The following is a 16,266-nucleotide window of genomic DNA, read 5'->3' as shown; positions in this document are numbered from 1 at the left end:
ACTAAGCCCCTGAACTTTTCATAATGCAACATTTTTATTCCAGATTTTGTTTTTTTAATTATATACATTTTTATGAAGTGTCTATTGAGGATAAAGCACTAATGATGTACACCACTATAAACTACAACTACAAGAATAAATCTTTAATTGAATACCTTTCTGACAGTCTCAACCAATTATCATCATCGTAAAGAACATGTCTGGTGATTGGTCATTAATACACTTGTTATAGTGTCCTCATAAGGAGCACAAGTTAAAAATTGACAACACAAAGACTGACCCGTGATGGCCGTGCGGCACACTAGGTGCGTGTAGGAAAAGTGCAGGGTGGAGTTGAGCTGGAAATAAGACTCAACAATGCTTCTCACTTGCTCGCTGACGTCATAGAAGAGGCGGGCGCTTTTCATGGGCACCCTGCCCTCATAGCTGTACTGTGAAATGAAGACACACATTTAAGTGATGAGAAAGGCAGACGTTCGCTTGGAAAACAGAATGTGGTTTGGTCGTCATGTGCCATCTGCGTACCTGCAGGGCTTTGAGTACAGTTGCTCCTTCAAACTTCTCGTTGGGGGTGTGAGGAGACGTCCTGCCATTGTAGCCGTCTCCCGCCATTGTGACCGCCTGAGAGATATTAGGGTGATAACATGAAGCAATGAGCATCCATTCTCATTTATTCATCTATCTATTCATCCATCTATCCTCACAAGGGTCAGTGCTGGAGGCTACCCCAGCTATCTTCCGGCAAGAGCTGGGGTACACCCTGAACTGGTTGCCAGCCAATCATAGGGGACATATAAACAAACTCGCACTCACATTCACACCTACGGGCCATTTAGAGTCTTCAGTTAACCTACCGTGCATGTTTTGGGGATGTGGGAGGAAACCGGAGTACCCTGAGAAAACCCACACAGGCACGGGGTGAACATGCAAACTTTTGAACCCAGATCCTCACAACTGTGAGCCAGATGTGCTAACTAGTCAGCTACCGTGGCACCCCCAAGCAAATCAGAGTGAAAATATAAAACTAGAAACTTGAAGGCCCGAACTGAGATCCAAACTCAGCACGTATGAAATGTGAGATTGATATGCTAACCACTAATACACTGTGCTGTGTGCTATGTGCATGCCAACACTTGTTTTTCTTCTAAACCCCATACCTGTGCCAGCTGTCGGAGCTCTGCGCATTCATCCTCGGTTATGACTTGATCCAGCAGCACTCGCTGGGACCCGTTCATGTCTGCTGAGTTGTACACCAGCTGCACTCCGTCGTACAATAACGGTCCACCTACACAGAACACAAAGCTGCTCGCGTCAAAAGATCGCAGAGAAGCGATTGGAAGCAAGAAACATTACCTTCTTTGAGATGCTGTGAGGCACTGGTGTTCTTCTTCTCTGCGCTGGGAACGTACTCCATCCCGCCGTTTGTACCAGAGGGACTCCTGCAGAACAAACCCACATGCATGCCTTTGTCTAACCATGCTGAAAAAAACCCCCAAAACTCAACACCATGGCAGTAAAGTTACATTACGAGAATAAAAGGTGTAATTCTGTCAAAAAATCTAAAAAAAAAAAAAATTTAAAACCGCATGGAAAAATGTATAATTTTTCAAGATTTAAGTTGGTACAGAGAATTTTCAAAAATATACAGTATATTTTAGGGGGTGAAATCTGATATTCAAGAGAATAAAGTTGTAATTTTATGAGGGAAAAAAACTCATACTGTTATGAGTTGACTAAATAGTAATTTCAAATAAAAAAAAAGTTCAACTGTTCAGAGAATAAATGTGTAATTTAGGAGGAAATAACTGGTAACATGAAAGGAACGTTTATATCATAAGGAAATAAGTAATACAATTTCAAGAAAGCCTAGTTTAAGAAATTTAGAAAACCCATTTTTGAAAAGGTCGAAATAATACAGGCCTAAAAATAGGCCAACTGTTGAGGATCTTGTTTCAACATTACGCTTCAGCATAATTTAATGAGAGAAGATTAATTTTACAATGCTTTTCATATACTGTAAATGTTTTAGGATTTTCCCTACCCCCAGTGGCTGCAAAAAATAAAAATAAACCATTTGTTCAATTGATAACTTCCATTATCTTCTCCTAACCCTCTATCCAAGATGATGTTTTTGACCCAGCTCTCATACTGGAGCCTGTTAGATTGTGCAAGTTTACCCAATGTAGTGGTCCCAAAAGTTAATTATACAATATACAGTGAAAAAAATAAGTATTTGAACACCCTGCTATATTGGACAGGTGTCTTTATGCAGCTAACGACCTCACACAGGTGCCTCTGATTCAGGATAATACATGGAGTGGAGGTGGACTTTTAAAGGCGGACTAACAGGTCTTTGATGGTCAGAATTGTAGCTGATAGACAGGTGTTCAAATACTTATTTGGAGTTGTACACACAAATAAATCGTTAAAAAAAATCATATATTGGGATTTCTGGAGTTTTCTTTTTAGATTATCTCTATCACAGTGGACATGCACCTACGATGAAAATTTCAGACCCCTCCGTGATTTCAAAGTGGGAGAACTTGCAATATAACAGGGTGTTCAAATACTCATTTTCTTCACAGTACGTTGTATTGCAGTGTGAGCAAATACCTGGTGGAGTCGTCCCTCCCGCCCGTGCTGCTCCAGTAATTCTGCAATGACCAGACAATGTGTTTATTTTGAGACTGATATGAAGGAAACAGAAACTTCAGAAAAAAAACGGGAGAAAAAGAGACCTCAGTAAAAAGCAATATCACCATCAGGTGTCGCTCTTTACTAAAAAAAAAAAGAATCGCTTGCCCTGACTGTGCCACCTGCTTTTGAGTCAACGCCAGCAGAGGAATGCATGACTTCTAACAAACAGCCCAAGTCATACAAAAAACCTGCCTGTTCACTTTGAGGCCAAATCTCAACAACCAAAATAAACAAATGGACTACTTGTAGTTTTATTTGAAGTTTGACTTTGCTGTTGCAAGCGCTGCACACACCCCACACATTCAGTACTTACACCTTCAGTGAAGTCCACACCCATGATTTGACTTCCAATCAAGAGAAGCTCCAGCTCATGTTTGTGCCTCCTCAAGTACCTTGCAGCCTCCTGTAGATGTGCACAACAGTGGTGTAAGTTAAGGCCATGGAACCTTTAACCTAGCTGTTTTCAACAATCAAACAATCTTCATACACTAGTCACAAAAGGTTTGGGATTGGCTGGATGAACATAACCTGCACTATAACCTTTACAGAACTCAATTCGACCTCATTTAAATTTTTGGATGTACATGTCCAAATATTCAGTGTTTCGGTATCTGTTCCACAACTTTTAGAATTCCATGGGAGGCTGAAAAAAAATGTTCTTGAGGGGCCATATATGGCTCATGGGCCTCTGATGTGGGCTGGCATGAAATTTTGCATTTGCCTGCAAATCACTTTTCTCATCTCTGCCCACCACTGATTAAGTGCCATTTTCTGACGGGATTTCTCACTTATGCGCTTAAGAAGTGAACTCCTTGTGGACCGCGACAGATTGGAGATTGACAGAAAGAGTCTTTGCTTTGGCTTTTCACACACACGCTGCACCCGTAGGGAAGCCGACTGGTAACATTTGTGAAATTTTCAAATATGTTAGATAACGCTATTGCCTGGTTTTCATTTGATGACACACACACAGACCTTGATAGCTATCAGCTACACTTGACCTGACCATGAAGTGAACAGAGCAAAGCATTTTACACATGACATCTCATGTATTGAGTATTTTTTTCTCCAACATCCTTTAAATCTATCTAAGGCAATTTTGTAAATTTCAAACTTTCACATGGCTGTTGATAATATTCAACTGGTAGGAGTTATGGATGGACAAAATTTTCGCTGGGCAGAGGCGTTGTTATTTTGAAGGGTAAAGACAGACAACAGCTCTTGTATTAGATCGTTAAAGGTCAAGTGTCATCCCTATAAACATTTTAAAATAGATATTGTAATAAAAATACATATAACATTATTCACTTCAATGTCCATATGAAAAAAATAAATGTCAGCGGAGAGCGCGTCATCCATGTGCAAAGTTGCAGAATTCTACATTAATTCATTCTACAACATCCATGTGGTCGCCATATTGGCTGCATCCTCTGTCCGTGACGTCACCTGGACATTCGCCAATGAAAACACGCTGTGTATCCTTCTATGGGAGACGGACACGCCCCTTCTGAAACGGAAGCTCTTTTCGAAAAGGAGAACACCACACAACCAAGTGAAGTTACCGGGGCGCAGTCTTCGGCGAAGCCGCGGCGCCTTAGCCGGTGATGGCTTATAATGGAGCTGAGCTGTGCTGCTTTATGGGGTTGTTCATAGACGCTGCAGTATACGATGAACAACACCGTCGAGCCGGGGCACTTTACTGCATGCACGCGGCTGAGTGAGGCATTGTCACCTGGGTTCTTCAGAGTCGCCACCGTCCGCGAGCCCGAAGCACAACTTTCAGTGGTGAAGGGACGCAGCAGCCCGACTGCGTCCGACGCGCACATTGACCTTCGTACGCAGCTGTTTTGTTACGTTATGAGAGACCGATTACGTGGTCCACCCCAAACTATTATTTTTTTAAGTAGCTGTATACACACCTACCTGTCATTTGGAACCCACGAAGCTCTTGTCCTCTGCACCCATACAATCAATTTTTTACGATGAACCGAGTCTCTTGCAAACTTATGAAAGGGTAAATCCATTCTCCCGAGTGTTCAAGCAATGTCCAGCAACGCAACTGGCATTTTGGCTAACACGAAGGAACAACGAGCTACCTTCGCGGAGGTAAAACTAATGGAAACAAACGAGTCCACGAGGGGGCGCCACTGTCCTTTATGTCACTTTCTGCTTCTTCTCGACAACAAATTCCTGAGAGGATTTTCAGGGCGGGAGTTACAAAAAGCTGTATATGTCAAAATCATGTTTTGTGGTGAAAAAATGCATGGTCTCATATTGGCTGCCGTTTTTTCATTAATAATATACTAAAAATCATCCATTTCATGACAGTGGCCCTTTAAGGTGTAACATGACATGCAATGAAATACCACACCAAAAACAAATGCTTCAAGATTGAATTGTAAGGGCATCCAGTGATGTTTTATACCCCTTATCTTCATCAGAGTTGAGGGTGAGCTGAAACATGTTCCAGCTGACTTTGGGTGAAAAACTGGTGACATCCTGGACTGCTGGTCAGCCAACAAGACTGATATCGACTATCATCACACTTTTTGGTTGGCAACTGCTATGAAACGAGGAACCAGTAGCCTTTTCTTTGAAGCTATTTTAAATGTTGATAGAAACAGCACTCAAATTGTTCCAGAAATTTCTGTGGTTAAGTTTTCCCCTGATGGTAAGTGCCTGAAAGGCAGCATTATTTGACAGGGAGGCGATTCGGGCCTGGCACCGACATCCAGAGCTTTGAACGTGACCTCCCTGAGGCTGGAGAGGCAGACCTTTGGTTTGGACTGCAAACTTTTGGGACTGGAAAGACTTTAAAGGAGAGAAAAATGAAAGCTATGAGATGCATATGCACACACACTTATTCATTCACACACATATGCACACACTGTAATGAGAAGCAAGCTATCTACGAAAAGGAGGTTGCATAATTTGGATTTAAAGAAGGCATAGTTTGACTTTCCAAAGCAGCTCATCAATTTTGGGAAACGACAAATTATCAGTGCTTAGCTAACTAATACGACCAAGCTGAATGTACATATGTATGATGCTAGAACCGCTTGGCCTCTAAATACCAAAGAGTGAGGGCAAAGAATCGGCCTTTTCTCTGCCCAGAGCAAAAAATATGTTGTCCTAAAAATATTGACGTAGAAAACTGGCTTATTCTTCCAGCTGGTAGCAGACGCCATGGTGTAAGTGAAAAGCAAACTTTAACAAGGAAACTCCTGCCAGATGGTAACTACAAATCTTGTCCAAGAAATACAGCAAATGCACACCTGACTCCTGTCGTCCCCCTCGTCCTCAAATCCACACTTTTCCTTTGAGGACGCGCTCGCCCTGCTGAATATATTCTTTTGATCCCAAGACCCAGATCAGATGATCACACTGATATTTAATTTAAAACCTGAAGTACTTGTCTGAGCCTATAATTCAATTAGGCTACTATCAGGAATGAAGCACGTGGCTAAGCGCATGTTTGCCAACATTTAACTGTTGAACGACTTTCACAAGTGATGGGGAGTTCAGCTGTGTGGAGCCATCCAGTGTTGAACCTAATCGCTAAGTAAATCGAGCATAATTTCAGATCACATCTATCACTACAATGAGGATGACGGAATGTTGGGTCTTAGTTTGTTTCTGTGGTACATTAGGTCTACGTTGTGTCATAACTTCAAAATCAGATTCCCGCAAAAATTCTTATCCATAGTAATCAATGAGACCAAATACAAATTACAAGTATAAATTTAAATTTTACAAATAACACATTTAACTTTTTAATCACAGCCGATCAACAGACTGCCGTTTAATTGCGCTAACTTTTAGATCTACTACCAATGTGGTTGGTACTCTGGTAACTGATGGTAAAAAGTTGTCCAGCAGATCCAGCAGATTTCATTTTTTGTTTTCATTTGTTTCTTTCTGTGACCTGCTTTAAATATAATATAAAGTAAAGATGCAATAACAAAATGAATCTGCATGTCTGGCTGTCATTATAGTGTTATTTGGGGAGTAATTTCCTGAGTGTGTGTCTGTGTTACATCCTGTCCCTGCTGGCTCTGTGTTCAAGGGCAGCTCCTATTTTGTCATCAAATAACCTAGTGTAAGTCAACCTAGCAACAAGTAGTCGTAAATGTGGGATGCAACCCGTAATAAAACATCCATGTAAAATTGCTAATATACATTGCTGAGTTTTAAATTGAGAAAACCGTGTGACAGTTTAATTATTCATTATGAACGTTTTTGTTGTACACTTTAGTTCAGAGAAATTGGAATTTAAAGATAAAATCAGGCATTAAGAGAAAGTACAGTAATTTTCCTACAATCAAAGTTGTTTGTACCTCATAATATTTTTTTCATAATAACAAACATCATTGTGAACGGTACAATAGGTTGTATTATTATGATAGATACAAACAATAGTCGCAGTATTTAGTAGTGAACTGAACTGTGGCAACATTGACACAAGAGCATCTGACCTCTCGTGGTGCACTGTCGTGTCCCAGCATCTCTGTGTAGAAGTCAACATTCTCTGTCATGAACTCGTCTCCCTCATGGAATAAAAGGTAGGTGAGTGCACACTGCAAAGCCTCTTCAACTCTTTCCACTGCAGACAGAGAAACAGGAAGGACAAGAGGTGTTTTCACAGTTCTGGAAAAATCTCTGCTGGATCCCCACCAATACTGTATTTGCGTCCGGGGGTGGGGGGGGATATTGGGGTCCATCATGACTCCATCTGAATGAAATTTCCAAACCATCAGCGTAACGAAGCAAACGCTGCTTGAGAGAGTGAATAAAAGGGCACTTGACCACAGAGTCAAGTCACGCTGACGATAGCCCCCGCAGACGTGCACCTTCTGCTCAACAGTGCGCACACAATCACATTCCTTCCAAGCTTGTTAAGGCGCAGGGTTAACCAGACGCTTCCTGTCTAGCCTGAGATGCTGCATCTGCTGCGGTCCGCTGTGCCTTGTCACCTCAGTAACAGACGGGAGATATGAGCTCAGTCGGACAGAAACATTTCACAATGGGGCTCATTTAGGGAATTTAAGCAGTTAAACACAATGAGAGGCTGCTGAGTGATGGCAAACATGGAACCACTGTGGGGTGTTAGACAATCCAGAGAGTTGCTGAGGGACTTTATTGCTTGGGTAACAGAAAAAGTACAAGTTTAACTGTTGCATAGACCTGGTTGTAGCTTTCTGATTGCATTTGAAAATTGAAGAATGGTGCTGTAGACATATTTTGTGTTTCTGTGACATACGGTAATTTCCCCTTCAATGACCTCCTGTCCAAAAGCCTAATCAATTGCCATTGCCAGTGGTGTATCATACCGTGAATGTCTTTTTAACGTCCTTCATTTTTTTTCACGACTGAGGCAACCTAAATAGGTATCTAAATAAGGTAGCTAAATGACGTAAATGAGATATTAGAAACAACTCTTAAGGGCTCTATTTTCATGATTGGCGTAAATATGGTGTGACACACCAAAGCATTTAAAAGTGGGACATCTCCATTGTTGTGGGCATGCTAACAGCCAATGTCCATCCTCTTCAAGGAGCACCTCTAAACTGCATTTATTATTAGTATAATAAAGAGAATGTTTTGGTTTTTTTTGCTAAAATGCAGATGCCTGAATCATTAAGAACATAACTGTGCTTTGCTGTTTTGTCACTTGTTTAAATGCTCAGGCTGGATGAACTATTTAAACAGCAGGTAATGTCTTCCACTAATTAGATACAGCATGACTCCTTGTAAATGTCTGAGAGAGATTTCTTTGGTAATGGAAAATAATGTTTCACATGTTCTAAAAATACAAAACAGATTTGAGTTAATTAAAAAGGTTAAAACTGTGAATAGGAACGTCCATGCATTCTTTGTACCAGTTATCCTCATTAGAGTCGCATGTGTGCGAGCACCAATCGCAGACGACTTCGGACGAGAGGTGGGGTACTCCCTGAACCAGTCGTCAGCCAGTCACAGGGCGGAAAGAAACAAATAACCATTCAAAGGCTGACATTCACACCTACAAACAATATAGAGTCCGCACTTAACCTACCATGCAGGTTTTTGGATTGTGGGAGGAAACCAGACTACCCAGAAAAAAAAAAAAAGATCCAGAAGACGGAAGCTGGGTATGAACTGCTGCCCCATCAGAGTAGGTTTGGAGTGCACGGTGTTACCTTGTAACATACCATACATTTTTTATTTTAGATTGTTACTATTCAAAACAATTCAGTTCTTTGATATCCATTTGGTAGCTTTTTAGCCACAAATTGAACAACTGTGACTGTGGTATATTACTGCTTACTTGCCAAGCACATATCGATCCATTTGGATCACAGGAATACAAATTGATACATTTACATAATAAATGAATTGTTACAACATTATTATTTATATCATGAACCATTTTAAGTCTTTTTAAAATGATTATCTTATGTTAATATTCCCATTCATTAACCTTTATTAATAAATGATGGTTATTCAGTGAAGAAAATAAGTATTTGAACACCCAGCTAAATTGCAAGTTCTCTCGCTCAGAAATCATGGAGGGTTATGAAATTTTCATCGTGGGTGCATGTCCACTGTGAGAGACATACTCTAAAAACAAAAATCCAGAAATCACAATATATGAATTTTTTAATGATTTATTTGTGTGATACAGCTGCAAATAAGTATTTGAACACCTGTCTATCAGCTAGAATTCTGACCCTCAAAGACCTGTTAGTCCGCCTATAAAAGTCCACCTCCACTCCATGTATTATCCTGAATCAGATGCACCTGTGTGAGGTCGTTAGCTGCATAAAGACACCTGTCCACCCCATACCACCGGTAAGACTCAAACTTGTAAGATGGCCAAGGACAAAGAGCAGTCCAAAGACACCAGAGACAAAATTGTACAACTCCATACGGCTGGAAAGGGTTGGGGAGAAATTGCCTAGCAGCTTGGTGAAAAAAGCTCCACTGTTGGAAAAATCACAAGAAAATTGAAAAAGCTAAACATGAGGGTCAATCTCAATCGGAGTGGAGGCCCATGCAAGATGTCACCTTGTGGGGTCTCAATGATCCGTATAAAGGTGAGGAATCAGCCCAGGACTACATGACAGGACTTGGTCAATGACCTGAAAAGAGCTGGGACCACCGTTTCCAAGGTGACTGTTGGTAATACACTAAGACGTCATGGTTTGAAATTGTGCATGGCACGAAAGGGTCCCCTGCTTAAACCAGCACACGTCAAGACCCATCTTAAGTTTGCCAATGACTATTTGGATGATACAGAGGAATTTTGTGGTCAGATGAGACCAAAATGGAACTTTTTGGTCATAATTCCACTAACCGTGTTTAGAGGAAGACGAATGATGATTTCCATCCCAAGAACACCATCTCTGCTGTGAAGCATGGGGGTGGTAGCATCATTCTTTGGGGGTGTTTTTCTGCACATGGGAGAGGATGACTGCACTGTATTAAGGAGAGGATGACCGCAGCCATGTATTGTGAGATTTTGGGGAACAACCACTTTCCCTCAGTCAGAGCATTGAAGATGGGTCGTGGCTGGGTCTTTCAACATGACAATGACCCGAAGCACACAGCCAGGAAAGCCAAGAAGTGGCTCCGTAAGAAGCATATCAAGGTTCTGGTGTGGTCTACCTAGTCTCCAGACCTAAACCCAATAGAAAATCTTTGGAGGGAGCCGAAACTCCGTGTTTCTCAGCGATAGCCTGGAAACCTGTCTGATCTAGAGAAGATCTGTGTGGAGGAGTGGGCCAAAATCCCTCCTGTAGTGTGTGCAAACCTGGTGAACAACTACAGGAAATGTTTGAACTCTGTAATTGCAAGCAAAGGCTACTGTACCAAATATTAACATTGTTTTGATCAGGTGTTCAAATACTTATATGCAGCTGTATCACACAAATAAATCGTTAAAAAAAATCATACATTGTGATTCGTGGATTTTTCTTTTTAGATTATCTCTCTCACAGTGGACATTCACCTATGATAAAAATTTCAGACCCCTCCATGATTTCTAGGTGGGAGAACTTGCAATATAGCAGGGTGTTCAAATACTTATTTTCTTCACTGCACATTTTCAGATCGTGAGAAAAAAAATTATAAAGGCAATTAAATCTGTCTCACAACAATTTAGACTCGTCATACTGGGTGCACCTTTACTGGGAGTGTAAAGCTTCTATGGGTGTATCCACCTTCAATAAGGTCACCCTCATTGTCACATTGGTGTCAGGTGTGGGGTGTGGGAATTTTGTTTGATGAATTAAGGAATGACAAAATTTCAGCTAAACTGAATGGACTCACCCTGGAAGTAGCTGAATTGGAGGTAGTCATAATGCAGCGGCAAGTAGTTTTCCATGGGCGACAGGCGGCCCGGCCTGGTGGCGAGATCTCGGACGCACTCGTGCTCACAGTGTAGTACTTGAGTGAAGTGATCTATAACACCATAGGTTTTTAATCAGTGTGAAATAACTTCTTTTTAGGATAATGGGGGTCAAACAATGGTTCTGGAAAACAATGAAAATAATGGAACAATTACTATAAACAATTTTTTTTATTACACTTTTTTAAAAACAATATTAGTCATTGTCACACAAATTTAAAATGGAGTTAACCACTGTAAGACACAAACACACACAAAAAAAAAACACAACACAATCAAACTTGATGATGCAATGGGCCAAATGTATAATAATATGTAAAAGGTCTCAAGCATTCTCAAATTTAAATCAACACAACAAAGCAGATACTGTTGTGTCCTTTGTCCCCCCCATTACAGCTGCAGTGACACTGCCGGGTGGTCTGTGGCCAATTAGGTTTTCTACCACAGCCATTAACAATGCTGAGATCATCTGTGTGATGTCAGCAAATCTCATAACACACAGACTCAAAATGATTAGTTGCTTGTTTGCATATCACCGAGGACAACTGAGCCTGATGCTTTGAAAACAACACGGAGTCAGTGAAATGCGCTGATTGGCCAAGAGACATCCGATACCTTTGAGGAGTTTCAGGTGAAGATAAAACGTGGAAAACAGATATTAGCATGGGAATGAGACAAGTGCGTCATGTTACACGACATAGGATTACTTTTCACACATTTAGCGAAGACGTATTTAGTAGGCCACAGTATTAAACGTGTATCATCACATCATTCCCTGTTAGTGATCAAGCTTGAGCGAACAGCGTGAATTCAGCACTCCTTTGAGTTTTTGTGTCTTGGTAATGACAAACATGCTTGTTGACCTTTTTGGGAGGACAGCAAATATATCACTTCCTCAGGTCAAAACCGGAGAGGAAAACCAGCACAGTGGGTGATTGCTGCCTTGAGTGTTGCGAATGACCACTCAGTGCAGCTGCAGCCCTGATTCAGCCCCCCTTGTTGTGGTCTGTTCAGTCTCAGGAGCACACATAAACTGAACATAAATTGTGTCCAGAAACGTGCAGTGGTTGTGAAGCAACTAAATTTATGGCTCATACTGAAAAGAAAAACCAAAACAAAAGCAGGGGATGTTTTCCTCTCTTACTCAATAGCATTTTTTTTTTTTACAACATACTGCACATTAGTACACTCCAAGTCGCACAATAAAATAAATATTGCAACAATTTTATTCCTCAAGAATGGACTTAGAAATAATTCTATGATTGTTAATCAGAGAAACTCCATCGAACAATTAGCTACAGTATGTTCGGGATTCCCGTGTCCAAACAAGGAACACTCGTCAGTGATGAAGCTGCCGCTACGGCCTACAGCACACGAGCCACTCCCGTTTCTACTGATTACTATCAACACAAACAACACGCAGTGACTTTTCGTTCTGATTATAGATATTATAACCAGTGTGTTTTGTTTTGTGTTTCTAAATGCAGCTGTGTTGTATGCAGGGAGGGGATTGCTTTAGAATGTAAACTGCCAAAAAATGAGAGAATCAAACATCTACACACTTGAAAGAACAACAATTCTAATTATACAAAAATGTCTTTAAAGAGCTATTGATTTAAAAATATTTAATAATGATTTAAAAAATTTTTAGAATTGTGGAAGGGTAAAATGGCCCCGCATTATATGCCCACTCTAAGGTAATCAAAATATTCAAAATGATTCATATATGATTCTCCATTACTTGAACATTAATACACAATGCACGAAAAGAATAGTTACTGTCGTAGTAGTGTTTAAATGGAGTGTTTAAATGTGTCTGTAAGTGTACAATTTTGGATTCAATATTAATAAAGGGGAAACTTTGAAATGTAATTCTAATTCTGAAAATACAGTGTGCTGTGCTGTACAGTGAGATCACATTACTGTCTTTCAGCTTTTGACTCAGTGCCAAGTGACATCCAGAGCCAAGCCACTGCCAGGCAGATTTGATCACTAGTGAGCACAAAGAGCGTTGTTTGGCCTTGTCTGAGCCTCCCCGGGCTCTTTCAGCACAACAAAGCCTAGCTCAGGCTCCGGGCCAAGCAGAGCAGTCACGATAGGTTGGTAAAAAAAAAAAAAAAAAAAAAAAAGCTTCACACTTAAACTCAACAGTCTCATTGCTTTCATATTAGACAGATGAGGACTCATCAGAGTCATCACTATCCAAAGGACAAAAACACCCTACAAAACCACCCACAGTAAACACAAGCGACACGTACAATTTTTAAAAGATTCCAATAGGCTATCAAAATTGAAACATACAGTATTTCATGAAAGAAAGACTCTCAAAGTCATCTGTGGTGGAACACCTCAGAACTTGAATTGTTCAATAGATGAATATTTAAGAATAATCCTTAAAAATTTGAGGAAAATACCATGCAAAGAGGCAGAGTGCAAATCAGAATAGTAAGTAAATTAAATTAAATAAATAAGATTGGGAAGAGACGAAGCAGCACTGTATGAAAATGCCTCCCTTGCCTCTGAGTGCATGTATATCCTTTTTAAAGTGGTATCAATAAGCCAAAAGCAAATTTGGATTGCACTAATCAAAATGTTATTATTATTATTATTTTGTCATGTCATTGCAGAAAACGGTGGTCAAAAGTTTGGTAGATGTTTTATTTTAGCAAAAGTAAAGGGATTTTCTTATAATTCTATCCTGAAATGGAACTTAAAACATTACACTTACAGTATTCAAGTTTTTTGGTGGCCAAAGTTTTACCCAGTGAATGTTTAACAGTGATTTAATATTATTTCTTATGCAGAAAGTATAGTTCAACAAAATACCACAAAACTTGTATCTATTGACAAGGACTAGCTTCAATATTATGTGTCAGATTGGATTGACACTGCATGTGCAGAATTCAAACACACCACGGGGTGAATCATTACAGTCAATTCAATTCACGTTATTTTGAATGTGAATTTGAATTTGTGGATTTATTGGTTCTTACCTGAAATTATTTCATACAGACTGTATCGGTAGTGAATGTGATCGTGGCCTTCAAACCGCTGCGGCCCCTGACAGAGGGCCCTGCACTCCACATCGGCTTTGAAGTACTCCACCAGAGCCTGCTCGAAGAGAAGGCTGGCCCCCACGTAATCGGCTTGTTCGTATAAACTAATTGCCGCATTAAAGGAGCGCTGCAAAGGGGGTGTGGGGGGATTGGCGGGAAGAGTAAAACTTGTTACTGCAGGTATTAAAATAGCCTGTGTGTTAGTCTCTGTCAGTGTCAAAAAGAGAGCAATAAATGCACTCTACAACCATTTTATTATAAAACAAAAAATTACAAAGTCCTGTGGCACACGAGACAGTAGGAGAATTGATCCGTGTGTTTTATAAACATATGAACAGAAATAGATTTAGCGGAAGAGAGCCAAAGCAGACAGAAATGATTACCACATTTGAAATAATAACTTTCCATCAATATAAATGGTCAGAGAAGTTCTGAGACTTTACACTGACATTATAATATCAGTTTTACAATACAAGCCATTAAAACCAGCAGACTGAAAGGTCTCAAATGGCAGATTTTCTTCATGTGGGGTGGTAGCAACTCAGAGCTGCTTGGGGCAGCAGTAGAACATGGCAAGAGATACAAATGACGGAAGGAAGTGAGGGTGAAAAATTATTACTGAACCGGGACACAAAGAAGTCCTTTTCTTTTCGGTGCGCAAAACCTAACCACAAAATGCCCAAAGAACTTTCAAATCACTTCACCATAGTGCGATACGTCCACCGACTAGTTTTCCTCTTATGCAAAGCAGAGAAAAAAAAAACAATGATCAGAAATCACAGTGACGGATAGTGAAATGTTGCAGTAATCGAAATTGCCTGAAATTCGCTTCCATTAACATGTCTTGTCATTCGTTTCACTCCATCGTACCAACCCGACTTGACTTGGCTCAGCTCCTCGGTTTGGAGCGGTCAGTTTTGAACTTCCAAATTGTACCAAAACCACGTTTCATTGAACGCAACTGTAGGTATGAGACACGACGACAGACAACAACAATGGACCACAAGTAGCATCTCATGTATGTACTCCCCTACATGTGACTACTGGCCACAGGAAAAAGACAATGTATTCAAGAGGAGATTGAGTGCAGAAACATGGACTGCTACAGCAAAGTCGAGTCTGTGGAGTCTAATTTTGCAAAGATGTATAAATTCTGAATTCAGTTAGGTTGGCCATCTTGTGGCAAACTCTTAATACTGATGAGGGAACCCCTCCTCTTCGGAGAGGATAGGGACCGAAGCCTACCATAAGTAATGAAAATCTTCCAGTAATTTATGCTCTGCTGAAAAAGGCTTAGAATTGCCTGTAGATGGCACAATATGGCATCACCTTTGCAGCCATCTTGCTGATATTACCACTTCTGCCCAAATTAAGCCACTCATATCACTTCAATAGTTCATTGGCACTTGCAGGAGATGTCACCAAATGGTAGCAATGCAATAATGCCATTGCGTTGGCTTGAGCACAAGAACAAAAAAAAAAAAGGCTAATTCACATATATCAAAACTCAAATATTCATGGATTCACTGTACCGTACTCTAAAGGAAGAGGTCTTTGTTTCTGACAAAGTTTAAGTTGAAGTTGTTTCGCCACGAAGGGTGACGGAAAAAAAAATTCTAATTTTCTCCTCCCTTACCTGGTGAGGTCGAGCTTCTCGGTCCACAAAATGTTCGTCTGTGACCCCCTGTCCATCTTTGTACTGCTCCAGGTTCTGGCTCATCTCCACGTGTTCTGGATTGGCCTGGAAATAGGTGTGAGCTGCAGCTGCCGCTTTGTCTGGCTGTTTCAGCTAGAGGAGAACAGAGATGATAAATGTCATTACATTATCAAGATGGCTGTCTTCAGTAGACAGAAATGTACATTTTCATAAGATAGTTAGAAACAGATATAATGTCCATCTCATCAATGATTACCAACATCTTACCTTGCACTTTTTGGTACCATCCTGGTGACAAAATGGTACAGTTCTTTTTTCTCCCATTGTAATAGGAACACTCTTACTGTAGCGCTAAACTAATGTATTCTGCTCCCAGCAGAGAACAAATCTGTTTAAACAATTAACACTGGGTCTGAACTAAACATTTATTTGAACTGGAGCCAATCCTTCATCTCTTTCAGAATGTA

General features: G+C 40.4%; 1 protein-coding gene across 2 annotated transcripts in view; it reads right to left on the bottom strand.

Moving 5' to 3' along the window:
• p3h2 (prolyl 3-hydroxylase 2) overlaps window positions 1–16,266 on the bottom strand; it is a 69,570-nt gene that overhangs the window by 6,192 nt on the left and 47,112 nt on the right. For both annotated transcript variants that reach the window (XM_061826372.1, XM_061826373.1), the window contains 10 exons: window positions 15,779–15,931; window positions 14,080–14,269; window positions 11,008–11,139; window positions 7,173–7,300; window positions 3,011–3,100; window positions 2,614–2,654; window positions 1,354–1,439; window positions 1,158–1,285; window positions 526–621; window positions 281–431 (listed from right to left, as the gene is read on the bottom strand). In XM_061826372.1, coding sequence (XP_061682356.1) covers window positions 281–431; window positions 526–621; window positions 1,158–1,285; window positions 1,354–1,439; window positions 2,614–2,654; window positions 3,011–3,100; window positions 7,173–7,300; window positions 11,008–11,139; window positions 14,080–14,269; window positions 15,779–15,931 — 1,195 coding nt within the window. The remainder of the gene's footprint in view (window positions 1–280; window positions 432–525; window positions 622–1,157; window positions 1,286–1,353; window positions 1,440–2,613; window positions 2,655–3,010; window positions 3,101–7,172; window positions 7,301–11,007; window positions 11,140–14,079; window positions 14,270–15,778; window positions 15,932–16,266) is intronic.

The sequence above is a fragment of the Syngnathoides biaculeatus genome, chromosome 7 (assembly GCF_019802595.1).
Source record: "Syngnathoides biaculeatus isolate LvHL_M chromosome 7, ASM1980259v1, whole genome shotgun sequence".
Lineage (NCBI taxonomy): Eukaryota > Metazoa > Chordata > Actinopteri > Syngnathiformes > Syngnathidae > Syngnathoides > Syngnathoides biaculeatus.
Note: the sequence above shows the minus strand (reverse complement) of the source record. Positions and strands in the feature narration are given on the sequence as shown.